The following is a 14,092-nucleotide window of genomic DNA, read 5'->3' as shown; positions in this document are numbered from 1 at the left end:
GCCCTGCCCTCCACTCTCACTATTCTGAATGTGTGAGAGTCGCGTCTTCCCAGAGCTTCCTGGGGCCGGGAGCAGGCGTGAGTTCTTGTCTACCGAGCACGGGCCAAACTCAGTAGCCACGTCCTGACGGATGGTCCAGGGCTCTCCAGCTCTGTCTTTAGCTGGGCCCCACCCGAACCATACCCATCCCTGCCGGAGCCTGGTGTGATTGATGGGAACTCCCAGCTAGAGGGATGCAGGGGGACTTGTGTGGGGTGAGTCCTCCAGAGACGTCTGTGAGTCTGTCCCCTCCGAGGAGAAGCTGCCCCCAGTGGGCCGGGGGATCTGACTCTGCATGGGGAGCCGCTGCCAGGAGAGGAAGGTGGTGAGAAAATGTTCAGGGGCAGGATCCAGGGGCCCACGCGGGCTTCTGCCGTCATCAGCTTCAAAAGCCTGGCCAGCTTCCTGGGGTGGAGGGGCTGCTTGGAAATTTCTGTTCTGTACACGTCTGGGGGCCCAAGGAGGCCAACAGGATTTTGGCAAACGATCCAGACCCAGTGAGTCCTGGAGGGGCAGGTCCCATCTTCCCTTGTAAGTGACTTCTCCATTCAGGGCCTGGCCCTTGGCGGCCGCCCCTCTGAGTTCCCGGCCCGCTGGGTGGGAAGGGGGACCTGCCGGGCATGGACAGTGGGCCAGTGCCTTCTTCAGGAGGGTCTGGATCTCCTCGTGCCTCTCCCGGGCCTCCTCCCACAGGTCCTGGCCCAGGCCCTCCCAGCTCAGAGAGGCCACCTGCAGCCGCATGGCCGTGAGCTTCTCAGCAGGGAACTCGGACGCCAGGCGCTGCAGGTAGCGGTGGAGGCGGCGCTGGTCCCCAGGGCTGGCCCTTTGGGCCTTTCCCAGCCTGAGCTGGGCCATCAGGTCCTGGCAGTCCATGTGGAACCAGGTCATCTGGGAGACAAGAAGGGAGGGAGATGGGGGCTCCGTGAGGACAGGGATAGGCCTCTCTGAGCCAAGAGGAGGCTTAAAGAACAAATACAGCTAGACTGAATTAATACAAAGATGTCCAATCAGTGTTAGGGCCTCTCTTAACACAGCTGATGATGACAATATTTCCCTTTCTTCCCCAGGGAACACCACCCTCCGTTACCCACTGGGAAACAGTCCCCAGCACCCTTGGGATCTTCAGGCACAGTCTTACAGACTTAGGGGCCAGCAAGGACTCACCCCTCTCTGGGGCTCAGTTTCCCCCTCAGTAAAGTAGATGTTGTGATACATAATCATGAAAATTTGAGTGCTGAAAATTTGGATTCTCAGATTGTATGAACCCCTCATAAGTGGTGCTGAGGGAGGAGTCTGGCTAATATTTATTGAACACTGTTTGCCAGGCTCTGTGCATCTCATGTAGGATCACACTGAACCAGCAGCCCATTTTACAGAGGAGGAAACTGAGGCTCACACATGTGAAATCACTTGTCCCAGGTCACGCTGCAAGTCAGGGAGGAGCTGGGATTCAAACTCAGCTCTGTCCAGCCCTCAAGAGGGTATCTTCCAAGCACCTCTTTGCACAGGAGAAACTGGCCCAGGCAGGGCCCTGCCCTTGCAGTCACACAGTGAGACTGTCAGCCCAGGCCCGGAGGCCCCCTCGCTCTGGCCGGGCCTCTGCCGCATTTTAGGATCCTGCCTGTACCCACTTCACCCACAAAATGTCTGCAGGTTGCAAAGGAGCCAACATGTTCCCAGCAGCTCATGAAAAACATAATCTTTCTCTCCATTAATTTAGAAGCCAACAGCAAGCTGTTAGGCAGTGGGGATTGGAGAACAATTTTCTCCGAGGCAACCATCTTTCCACGGATTAAGAGAACTTATCTTTAGATAAATGGCTTCATATTTGCAGAAGCACACTGAGCTCATGGCTGGGAAAGGGCTCCATAAATCTCCGTTAGCGACACAATCGTGTTATTATTATTTAGTGCCAAAGCTGCCGCATGCCTGCTCTCCACCTGGGGCTGAGCCCAGCACTGAGCCGTCCTGTCTGTCCATCTGTCTGTCTGGGACCAGATATTCCAGGCCAAGCTGGACAGAGGTGGAGAACACCTCAGAAATCATCTTGCCCCACCCCTTGCTGTGCGGATTAAAATTCAGGGCCAGAGAGGAGAAGGTGCTGTCGAGGGGAAGAGCTTTCCAGGCTGAGGGAACAGCCAGTGCAAAGGCCTCAGTGCTGGAGCCAGTTTGCTTTCTCCAGGGAAGGCCGATGGGGCTGAAATCAGCTAAAATTAGTAAACAAGGGAATGAAGCTTCCAGATCCCCTTAATCCATGAGGCATTACTCCTCCTACCACTACTGCTAATGACAATAATAACATCGGTGTTAAAAATAATAATTCCAGGGCTTCCCTGGTGGCGCAGTGGTTAAGAGTCTGCCTGCCAATGCAGGAGACACAGGTTCGTGCCCAGGTCCGGGAAGATCCCACATGCCGCGGAGCGGCTGGGCCTGTGAGCCATGGCTGCTGAGCCTGTGCTTCCGGAGCCTGTGCTCTGCAGCGGGAGAGGCCAGGCCACAGCAGTGAGAGGCCCGCGTACCGCATCTACCTCCCTTGCCTGAGGGAGACAGAGAGTGGCCTGTCCTCCCAGTGCCCCAGGTGTGAGTTGACCAAGTCCCTCCCGCTGCCCCCGAAGCATCTGCGTTCTTGGTGGCCTGTGTACTGGGCTGGCCTGACAGCTGGGAGGCTGGGGTCAGGCTCTTCCCGTGCTCCATCATCAGTGGCCAGTGCGAGGGGAAGCTGAGGGCACTGGGCCCAGGCCAGAGGTGTGGGTTCTTGTCTCATCTGGGTTACAGCTCTCTCAGGCTGCTCCCTTGCTCCCCCTGGGCCTCAGTTTCCCCAGCAGAAAAACGAGGGATTTGGCTAAATGGATTTAAGAGGGGTGGGGGTCTCTGAAGTCAAATCCTGCTTGACCAACAGGGCTAGGGGATGTTGAGAAAGCCACTTTCCTCTTTGGACCTTAGTTTCTTCATCTGTAAAGTGGAAACAATGTTGGTGCCCCTCCATCACAAAGATATGATGAGAATTAAATCGGGCAAGGTATGCAAAGTGCTTTTAGGAGGGTCTGGCGTGGTGAACACAGTCAATAATGTGGGCTACCCCATAATAGTCATCTAACCCTCATTACCATCGTCATCACATCTGCTTGGACACAAGAACTGCTTGTCATTTCCCTCTCCTTTGGAGAACATAGCACATGGACACATCTGGGTTCAAATTCCAGCTCTTCTTTTCTCTAGCTGTGTGGCCTCGGGCAAGGTGCTACCCCTCTCTGGGCCCTCAGTTTCCTCATCTGTACAATGGAGCTGGTCAACCTTGCCACATTGGGTTCCAAGAGATGACAGATGCAAAGTAATGGAGTTATTCTTGCTTCCTAACTCACCTCTGCCCATGCCCCCGACCCTTGCCCCAGTAGCCCTACCCCCTCCTCCCTCCTGGCCAAACGCTGGGTTCCTGGTGAGGACTGAGGCCTCTGTTCTGAGGATGCTCAGAGCAGCCTCTGGGCCCACCCTCAGCCAACTGTCCCTTCCTTCCTTCCTTCCCCAGCTGTCCCCTCCAACCCATCTGTGCAGGGCAAGGTGGGGCATGGGAAAGAGAACAAGAATGGTGCCATGGCTTGCTGTGTGACCTTGGCTAAGTGATGGCACTTCTCTGATCCTGTTTCCCTAACACTGCAATAAAGGGGTGGGACAAGATCAAGGTTCTGAGCCTGGTCCTAACCCTGTGAAGTTGCCTGCAGAGGTCTATGTGTGGAGGGAAAGTCTATGGCTTTGACCAGATTCTCTGAAATCCCCAGGATCCTTCCCCTAATCCCAACGTTTAAGAAGCAGGTGATATCCTTTGAGAGATGATATCTGGGTCACTGGGAGACTGCTTGTGTAGTCGGACAAGCTGGGGTCAGGGATTAGCTGGACCTGGTTTAAGGAGGGTAACTTAACCTTGCAAACCTTGTTTCCCTTCTGGAAAATGCAGGTAATGCGTTTTCCCCCTCACAGGGCTATGGAATGAAAAGAGCCTAGTGCTGTGTCTAGGCTGCTCTCTGCCCCCACCCTACGTCCTAGGTGTGTGTGGGGGGGCGGGGAGTCTATGCAGGTGGGCTGCCAGGCTCACCTTCTTGCAGAAGTGGTGGAGGTGGAGCAGCGTCTCCAGGTCTGTGCGTTGCCGCTCGGCTGCCATGTAGAAGTGGGTCAGCTTAGCCTGGAAGGCCCGCTGGGTGAAGGTGAAGCCTGCCAGCTCCCGGAGCTCTGTTCCTCCCGCCTCCCTGGCCCTGGCTGCAGCTCCCAGCTGGGCCGCCTGCTTGCACAGCTCCAGGCCACGGCGGTACTGGGCCTGAGCAGGGAGGGGAGGGGTGTCTACTCAGCTCCAGCCTTACTACCGGATTATGAGACTTCCTGAGCCTCAGTTTCCTCATCTATAAAATGGGAACACAGGGTTTACTTTGCCTGCTGGGATTCTGCTTAGCGTCACCCTCTTCTGGCAAAATTGTCCAACCCCAGAGTCTGGGTTACAGGCTCCTCACCTGTGTCCCCACAGTTCTCCCTTTCTGGCTATTTCCCTGTTGCCCCCAGCCCCCCATCTTGTCTCTACCCTCCACTGGCCTGGAAGTTCCCCGAGGGCTGAAACAGAGGCTGAATCACCCTGTGCCCCAGGACCCAGCACATCAAGGATGCAGATTCTCTCCCCCCACCCCAGCTCTCTGAGGCTGACTCAGTAGGGCTAGGGTAGGACCCTGGAATGTGTATTTCAAGAAATCCTCCAGGCATTCTGAGGTGGGTCATCTTTGCACTTGGTAGTCAGGGAAGGCTTCCTGGAGGAGACAATATCTAAGCTGAATGCTTTGTGTTCCAAGTTGCTCTCCTCACTGTCTTGGGAAGCTTTCTTTCACTTCCACGCCTCCGCAGCTTTTCCCCAGCAGTGCCACCCCCGTCTCCTGCCCTCTCTATCTGCTCCCACTGCCCCCCTCAGCTCTGGAAACACACCACAGCCTGAAGGAAGAAGTCCTCAAACTCTGAGTGGGCTTTCTCCACTGTCTCCAAGCTTCCGTCCTTGGGGGTCAGCACTTGCAGGCACTGGCTTCCTTCCTGCTCCATCCAGTTGCTGACCTGGGGCAGAGGAGGGAGGTTTGGACATGAAGGACTGCTGAGGAGACATCCTGAGGCCAGTTCGCCACCTTCCTGGGAAGCTGAAATCTTGTCCTCAGTCATCTGGGGGCTGGGCCTATGCCACCGGCCTGGACTGAAACCCTCCCAATGCTGGGGAGGAGAAGTGACAGCTTGGGGTGGCGGTGGGGCGTGGTTCACAGCATCCACACAGCGCCAGAGGAAGGTGCACGGCCCTGCCACGAACTCCCTGTGTGAACTGCGCAAGTCACTTCCCCTTTCTGGGCTTCAGTTTATTCAGTGGCAAAATGGGGTAGGCGTGAGGATTCAAGGAAGGACAGAGCGGGTAAAATGGGTCTCGATCCCATAAGCAGAAGTCTTCTTCGTATCCTGGGGTGTCTTAAAAAGCATCGCCCACTTTATCCTCACAAAGCCCCATGCGGCAGGCACTAATATTAACCCCCATTTAACAGGTGAGGAAACCGAGGCACTGAATAGTTAAATACCTTGTCTAGGGTCACACCGCTAGTAAGTGTTAGAGACAGCATTGGAACCAGGCTGTCTGGTTCCAGGCACACTGTGTTGCACGGCCCAGAGCATGAAGGGATGCGTTGGTTCTAGGCATCAACAGCTGGACAGAGTGGTGCCAGGTGTGGGCTCCAGGATCAGACCCCTAGGTGTGCGACCATGGGCAGATGACATAATGTCTCCCAGTCTCAGTTTCCTTATCGATGAGTAGGAGAAATCCTAGCATCTTCCCCACATCACTGGTAAGGGATGAGGTTGGAAAGCGGTGATGGACACAAGGGCTCTGGCCCAGGGCTTGGCGCAAAGTTGGTGTTTAAGAAATGCAGCTTCTGGAGTTATGTCTTCACCTATCAAGCACTATGGAGTGCATGTCATGTGCTCCAAGAATGCCTGCCTGGTGTCGTTTTACCAGAGCAAAGCGCCTGGCTGGGGTGGGGCCTGGAGAGGCAGGAGCCACCCACCCCCCTCACATCCCAGGGCCAGCATCCTCCTCTCTCACCTGGTGGATGGCAGCTTCCAGGCGGCCCAGACGGACGCGGAGCTCCAGCCTCCTCAGGAGGTGGTTGGACACAGTGACGAGGACATGCAGCTGTTCATCCACGAGGCTGTACAGGGCAGCAGCTTCGGCCAGATGGCTCCTGGGAGGCCAAGGAGTGTGAGAGAAAACCCAAGATACTGACCCCCCTGCCCTGGAGCCCCAGCACTCCTGCCCAGCATAGGCATGCCTCCCCGGCTCCCACCAGCTCTGTGGCCCTGGCCTGGGTATTTCAGCTGCTGACTTGCTGTGTGAGCTTGGGCAGGTCCCTACTCCTCTCTGGGCCTCAGCCTTGGCCTTCTGTGGGACTGGGAGGACCAGAGGACACAGCGAGAAACCAAATGACCCTCCCTTTCCCCAGGAGGGTATGAACCGAGCTGGAGAGATCTGGGTTCAAATCCCAGCCCTGCTACCTTCTAGTAACAGAACCCTGTGCAAATTTCTCAACATTTCTGTCTCCATTTCTTCAGCTATAAAAAATGGGGATAAAAGAACCCATTTCACAGGGGGGTTGTGAGAATTAAATGATCTAACCCCTTGGCTCTCAACCCTGGCAACACAATTAGAACCTGCTCTGGGAGCTTTAAAAATCTCAATGCCCAGGCTCCTCCCCGACCCACCAGAGTCCTGCTCAGAGAGTGGCCTGGACCTCAGCGCTTTCCAAAGCTCCTCAGGCAAACCCGCCCTCACGCACTCAAAACACTTAACACAGTGCCTGGCCCATGGTGCTGTTAGCGCTTGTTATTTCTTTTTTATTTTTAATTAATTTTTTACTTTTAATTAATTTTTATTGGAGTATAGTTGATTTAAAATGTTGCATTAGTTTCTGCTGTACAGCAAAGTGAATCAGTTATACATATACATATCTCCACTCTTTTTTAGATTCTTTTCCCATATAGGTCATTACAGAGTACTGAGTAGAGGTCCCTGTGCTATACAGTAGGTCCTTATTAGTTAGCTATTTTATATACAATAGTGTGTATATGTCAAGCCCGATCTCCCAATTTATCCCTCCCTCCCCCTTCCTGCTGGTAACCACAGGTTTATTTTCTACTTTTGTGACTCTACTTCTGTTTTGTAAATAAGTTCATTTGCTTATATGTGGAATCTAAAAAAATGGTACAAACGAACTTATTTACAAAGCGCTTGTTATTTCTATTGTAATGATGACAAGTGGCTGTAACACACCTCTCCACTCTGGTCTCTATTTTACAGATAGGAAAACATTTACACATAGGAAAACTGATCCTCCAGAGAGAGGTTCTGACTCACACGCATGGCAGTCTGAATCAGAACTCAGTCCACGGCCTTCTTTGCACATGATTTAAAAAAATGATCAAAGCCAGCAAGACATAAATGAAGGGGTGCAGATGGGATTTCAGGAGAAACTTGGGTGAAGGGAGGAATCTCAGGGCTTTCCCAACATCCCTCAAATCCCACCCCACCCTCCTCTGCCCTTGGGGTCCTTTAGAAGGAAAAGGAAAAAGAGGAGATGGAAGGAGAGCCCGTTTTCCTGGAGGGAGCCTTGCCCTAAGCCTCCTTATCTGACTGTAGCTTCCCACAGGTCACTGCCCTTCCATGGAAGGGGTGAGCACCCAGGGTGCGTGAACGGGATGGAAAATGCCAGTCTGTCTGGCAAAGGGAGGGAGAAACGGGCGGGCAGGCAGGAGCTGCCTAAGAAACACGCAGCGGCTCACGTGGGACCACAGCGCTCCCTGGTGGAGCTGCTGGTGGCCAACGCTCTCTAGGGGCCTACGTTGGACCAAAGGGGCTTGGGGGCCTAGTTAGTGAGGCAGGGGCATGCTGGGAAAGGCAGTGCCAGCCCCACCAGGCTGTGTGAGGGGCAGTGAGGACAACTCCACACTGAGCGGCAGGGTCCACTGCCGCCCAGCACTCACATCAGCATGAATCTCTCTGTGGGCAGAGCTCAGGGTGGTGTGTTCAAGATTCTGGGCTAGACTGCCCGGGTTCAAGTCTCAGCCCCACCACATCCCAGCTGTGTGGCCCTGGGCAAGTCACTTAACCTCTCTCTGAACCTCAGGCTCCTCCACTGTAAAATGAGGATAATACTAGGAGCCCCTTCGTGGGTGGGAATTAACCACATTAATATTCTTAAAGCCCTCAGAACAATGCTGTGTTCATACAGTGCTATTGGGAGGAGGAGGTTAAATAAATAAAATGTTCTCGGATTATGCAAACTTTGTAGTTGTGTTCATTCTGACAGAGATAAAATATATACAACTGCCGGCTGATTTAATTACTGATTTGCACCTCTCCTCCACCCCACTCCTAAATTTAAGAAAATTGCTTCTTCCTAGGAATGCGTATTTCTTGCTCTGTGGTTCTGTGACCCTGGCACAGCACGAGGTTCCCCTGGCCCCTGCCACGAAGGGTAGGGCAGTGCATGGGTTAGTGCTCAGCTGGTCTGGCTGTTACTTCCCTTCTCTTAGCCTCAGGTATTTATCAGCCAAATAGGAGGATGTGAGCCTCACATGGTCTTTTGAGGAATAAGAGGTGGGCTCTTAAAGGGTCTCAGCCCAGTGTCTGGGTCAGAGAGCATCCTTGGTCCATGACAGTGACCAGAAATGGGGGTGCTGTCCTCTGATGCCTGGGCTGAGGAGGGGCAGCAGAGAAGGGACTTGCCAAGGTATAGGCTGGGGGCCCGTGATCAGGCCTCAGTCCAGGATATGGGCCCGGCAAACACCCCATCCTGGGCATCTTCAGAGCCCACCTTATGTGTCCCCTCAGCGAAGTGACCCAGTCCCCCAAGTCCCAGTCTGGGGAATAGGATGGGGCGGGGAAGGAAAAGCCTGGTGTCCATACCTGACGTCCGGGTTGAAGTTCAGCCTGCTGCCATCCTGTCGCAGCCTGGCCAGGGTGGCTCCGCCTTCCCGCTGGAGGCCCAACAGGCCTGGGTCCCTCAGTACAGCCTCCATCAGCTCCTTGGACTTGCTCAGACACCTGGAGGCCTCCTGCCAGGGTAGAGAGGTAGCCTGAGGCTCATTCCCCACTTTCCTTCTATAACCTTCCAGGGCTCCCCACACCCCAATCACGCCTGACTCCCCCAGTTTGGCGTTCAAGGTTCTACAGAAAGTCTCTCCTTTCTATCTCTAAAACATCTCCTCAAGCCAAGCTTCCTCTCATCACCGTGGCAACCTCACTGGTCCAAGCACCATCATCTCTTGCTGGGATGCCCATCCCAGCCTCTTCACTGATCTCTCTGAGGCACTCTGGCTCCCCCTGCAGTCTGTTCTCTGAACGACAACCGGATGGATCTCAAAGTGCCAATCTGATCATCCTAGTGCCGCTGCTTAGAACTCTCCAGCGGCTTCTCTGCCCATTTAGAATCAAATCCCAAGCCAACTCCTCCCTGATACAGCCCCGTGGATCCAGAAGATCCTCTCATTCTATCCTCCCCTCCCCCACTCTGTTCCACACTGGCCTCCTTGCTCTTCCTGAACAGACCAAGTCCCATGGCTCCGTCTCATCCTTCAAGGCTCAACTTCTATACCTTCCTTCCCCATTTTTCTCAATCTTACTTTCACAGCATTCAGCATCACTGGTAATGACATGTCCATTTCTGTTTATTTTTTAAATTTTGACTCTGCACTGTACCATGAGCCCCATGAGGGCAGGGACAAGTCGATTTGCCCCAGGCTGGGTCTCCAGGTCGTGACACATGATGACTGTCCAGTAAGTATCGGTTGAATGAATGAATGAAAACAGAGCCCCTTCACTGAGCCATTGGTCCATGAAATAAGGGGTGTGGTGTGGTTTCCCCACCTCAGGCTCTTGTCTCACCTGCACCCCTCCAGGGGGGTCACCCTTCTCAAACTCCTTGATGGAAGCCTTTAGCAGCGAGGAGGCCTGGCGGAGGTCAGCAAGGAAAGGGTCCAGCTTCTGCAGGAAAGGAGGCCAGAGTGGGGATGTTAGCCTGGGCCAGTGAAGAGGGTGCCTCTCCCCTCCTCCCACCAGGAGGACATACGGGGTGGTGGTTCTCAAACTTTAGCTGCATCAGAATCACCTGGAAAGTCAGTTAAAAAGTAGGCTGCTGAGCCTTCCTCCTGAATTTCTGGTTTAGTTTCTCTGGGGTGGGGCCTGAGAGTGTGCATTTCTAACAGGTTCCCAGGTGATGCTGATGCTTCTGGTCCAGGGACCACAGTTGGAGAACCACTCATGCTGGGAATGAGAGAGAAAAAGAGAAAAGACAGGCCTGACCTACTCCCAGGCCTGTGGGAGAGGGAATGGTAGGAGGGGGTGAGAGGGCAGGGGTAGAGGACATCCTCTCCGGGTCCCACTTCAGCCCAGCTTCACCACTTACTAGCTCTGAGGCCTTGGGCAAGTTTCTTAACCTCTCTGTGCCTCTACTTCCTCTTCTGCAAAATGGGATCATTTCCCCATTTCCTGCCTTAGAGGCTTGTGGGAGGACTAAATGGGTTTATTTGTGCTAGGCACTTAGAATAGCACCGATACTCATCCTCATTATCAGTTTTACATGCTGGCTCTATAGTTAAGATTTCATTTAAAGGGAAGGTTTTAAAGCAAAAATATAGTTCAAAAGCCCCTGGATTAATTGGAGGCCCCTGGAGAGGGGAACTGGGGGCCTGTGGGACAAATAGGAAGAGATTTTTTCAGTACATACCCTTTTGTACCATTTGAATTTTGAACACAGGGTCTATTCAAAAATAGACCCAATCTTAAAAAGAAGAGGACCAGGCTGAAAGCAAATAAGCAAACAGCCACGTTAGACTATAGACCAGTGGTTCTCCGTGCGTGATGGTTTCGTACCCCAGGGGACATTTGGCAATGTCTGGAGACACTTTTGGTTGTCATAATTTGGAGGATGCTATTGTCAGAGTGGGTAGGGCCCAAGGATGGTGTTAATCACATGACAGTGCACAAACAGCTCCCCCAGAAAAGAATTATCTGACCCCAAATGTGAATAGTGCTGAAGTCGAGCTGCCCTGGTCTAGAGAAAGCCCTGGGCGGGCAACTATGAGGACTGGTCCTGGTGCGGTTTAAGCCCATAAGCTCCTGTGTGTGGCTGTGGCAGTTGTGCCCATCCTATGCATCCTCATGTGTTAAATCGGGCATGAGGTGCCCTCTCGCAGGGTTGCGGTGAGGAAGGATTGAGGTCACACAGGAAAGGAGCCCAGCCCTGGAAGTTTCCTTACTTCCTCCCTCTTACAGGAGGGAGCACATCTGCCTCCCTCACCAGACCCCAAGCTCCCCGAGTTTTGTGTGTCCACAAAGCAGATGTCTGTAAATGTATTTGCAGTTAACACTAACATCACTCTTAGCATGTGCCAGACACTCTTCTAAGCTCTTTACACACATGAACTCAAGCCTCACATCAGCCCCATTTCGTCATTGAGGAAGAGGGCTCTGAGAAGGTGTGTAACTTACCCAAGGTCACACAGCAGAGCTGGGACTGAAACCCAGGCCTTCTGGCCCCAGAGCTTCTGGCCCCTCCACTGTGCACCCTCATTATAAACACTTGTTCGATGACTGTCTTTGAACCTGCTAAGTTCAGTGGATCCATGGGGCAGGACGGTGAAGGGAGAAACAGAAGGGGTGAGGGTGTGGGGTGAAGGCTGCCATGGTAGACACCTGGAAGAATTGCACCCATTCACCATGGCAGTAGGGGAAGGGGCCTTCCAGGGCCATGGGCAGCTGGCTGGGGTCCACGTGGTGGCTGAGAGCCTTCAGTGAGGTCAGCACCTCTACCTGCAGACAAAGAAGCAAGTCAGAAGGACCAGGGGACTCAGTGTAGAGACAGATGCTTGAGAAGGTCCTGCCCAGACCCACGCCCCAGCACCACTCCACTTCCCATGGGTAAGGCTGGCCCTGGCTTTAAGAGCTGCTTTCTGGGCAAGGGATCTTCTCTGGAAACTCTGACAAATCAAAATTGAGAACCATACCCTGGGTAAGAAATGGCAAATAAACAGCATTCGTACTGCCACTGTCCTAGCCTGTGCCCGAGGCAGACATTAATCAATCACGGAACTCCTTCCTTCTGAGCTGGGCTCTTTCCCAGCACAGCTGTCCAGGCAATCAAACAAACCGACTGAAGCTGGCCCATGTCATGTAACTTCTCTGTAATCATTGTACTGTTCTCTGGAGACCCATCAAGGTGCTATCTTCTTGGGGTTGTTGAGAAAGGTCACCAAATCCTAACAGTATCCCCTAAGACATGGAGCAGGGACTAGGTGACTGCATCTCCCAGGCAGTGATGCTTGAGGCTTATGCTGTGAATGGCTCCTAAGCTTGGCATGGGGAGAATTCTGTGGCGTTTTGGAGCCCATTTTCATGCCTGGCATTTAAAGTGTGGTCCACGGACCAGCAGCACCAGCATGACTTAGGAACACGTTAGAATGCAGAATCCCAGCTCCCATCCAGAACTACTTAATCAGAACCTGCACTTTGACAATCCGCAAGAAATTCATAGGCACCTAAAAGCTTGAAAATTACATCTCTAGTTTACAATGTGCCTCTTTGCTAACCAGGAGGTAGAAGGAGACCTTTAAAATCATTTCCTGGGGCTTCCCTGGTGGCGCAGTGGTTGAGAGCCTGCCTGCCGATGCAGGGGACGCGGGTTTGTGCCCCAGTCCGGGAAGATCCCACATGCCGCGGAGCGGCTGGGCCCGTGAGCCATGGCCGCTGAGCCTGCGCGTCCAGAGCCTGTGCTCTGCAACGGGAGAGGCCACAACAGTCAGAGGCCCGCGTACCGCAAAAAATAAAAATAATAATAATAAAATAAAATCATTTCCTGAAAGAGGGCAGAGGGCAGGGTGCCCACGCTCGTGGCCGTGGTACATGGCACTGATTAAAGGGAGCTGCAGTGCTCTTTCCCGTGAAGTCCCGAATCAACTTAGCATCTAAGTTGGAGATGCTGAGAGAAACTAGGGAGAGAGATACAGGAAGGGCCAGGTGAGGTGTGGAAACGGCCCCTCTAGCTTGCTGTGTGGCCTTGGACCTCAGTTTCCCCATCTGAGAAGAAGGGGGGAGGGGTTGACAAGATGAAGCTTTCAAGTGGGTTTCATGCTGCGCGCAGCTCTCAATCACGTGGTCGTGCCCACCGGGAGCTGCTAGGGTTGCCAGGGAGAAATAATTCTGGGGCTGATTTGGCAATGCTTGCCATGGGGGCTGGGCAGAAGAGTTGTAGCATCCTGGACTCGTATCTAATGGACCTACCCTTGATTATTTCAGGGCCTCTCCTAGCTTGTGAATTCTGCCATTCTTCACCCCAGCTCAGCTCCAGCTCACCTCCCCTCCGCCGCAGCCGATGCTGCCTCCCCCTCACCTGGATGTCAGATGCCTCCAGCTGGAGAGCGGCCTCCTGCTCCCCCAGGAAGAGCACAGCACGGATGGAGGCTGGGACCAGAGCCTGTCAGAGAGAATCATTTCAGAGCTGATCTGCCTAGGCTTTCACTGAGCCTCCCGGCTAAGACGTAGGCAAATGGGCCACAGGGATGGGGTGAGGGTTCCCCATGGCTGGGACACTTATGTGGTATGGAGGGCTTGGATCCTTATTTGGAGGGTGAGTCAAATGACTTATTGGGAGTCATTGGAAGTCAAGAGAACAGCAGGTCCAAGCTGGACTGCAAACTTCCCAGGTGCCCCACCCCCTCTGGGTCTCAGTTTCCCCATCTGTAAAGGGAGGACTTGGGCGTGGAGGTCATGAGGTGAGCATATGCCAAACTTCCATTTATGCTGCTGCCCATACTGGTGAGTTAGCAATCTCTTCCCCCCCCCATTCTCAGTTCATGAGCTAAGCCTAAACCAATCAGTATGTCGCATTCCCCTGACACAGAGATTGGCTGATGGATGGACAGCTGAGCGAACCTGGGCTAAGGAGACACAAAGAAACTTTTGCTGAGACTTGTGGGGAAAGAATCACTCTTTCCTACC

At 53.5% G+C, this 14,092-nt stretch overlaps 1 protein-coding gene across 1 annotated transcript in view; it reads right to left on the bottom strand.

The window, feature by feature from the left end:
- Positions 1-225: 225 nt before the first annotated feature.
- KIAA1755 (KIAA1755 ortholog) overlaps positions 226-14,092 on the bottom strand; it is a 30,950-nt gene continuing 17,083 nt past the window's right edge. Inside the window, exons 7-14 of the mRNA XM_007447806.1 lie at positions 13,485-13,568; positions 11,792-11,908; positions 9,983-10,081; positions 9,005-9,153; positions 6,146-6,284; positions 4,999-5,121; positions 4,130-4,348; positions 226-927 (exon numbers count right to left, since the gene is read on the bottom strand). Coding sequence (XP_007447868.1) covers positions 226-927; positions 4,130-4,348; positions 4,999-5,121; positions 6,146-6,284; positions 9,005-9,153; positions 9,983-10,081; positions 11,792-11,908; positions 13,485-13,568 — 1,632 coding nt within the window. The remainder of the gene's footprint in view (positions 928-4,129; positions 4,349-4,998; positions 5,122-6,145; positions 6,285-9,004; positions 9,154-9,982; positions 10,082-11,791; positions 11,909-13,484; positions 13,569-14,092) is intronic.

Source organism: Lipotes vexillifer, unplaced genomic scaffold (assembly GCF_000442215.2).
Source record: "Lipotes vexillifer unplaced genomic scaffold, Lipotes_vexillifer_v1.1 scaffold397, whole genome shotgun sequence".
Taxonomy (NCBI): Eukaryota; Metazoa; Chordata; class Mammalia; order Artiodactyla; family Lipotidae; genus Lipotes; species Lipotes vexillifer.
The sequence above is the reverse complement of the archived record's forward strand: the minus strand, read 5'-3'. Positions and strand labels throughout refer to the sequence as shown.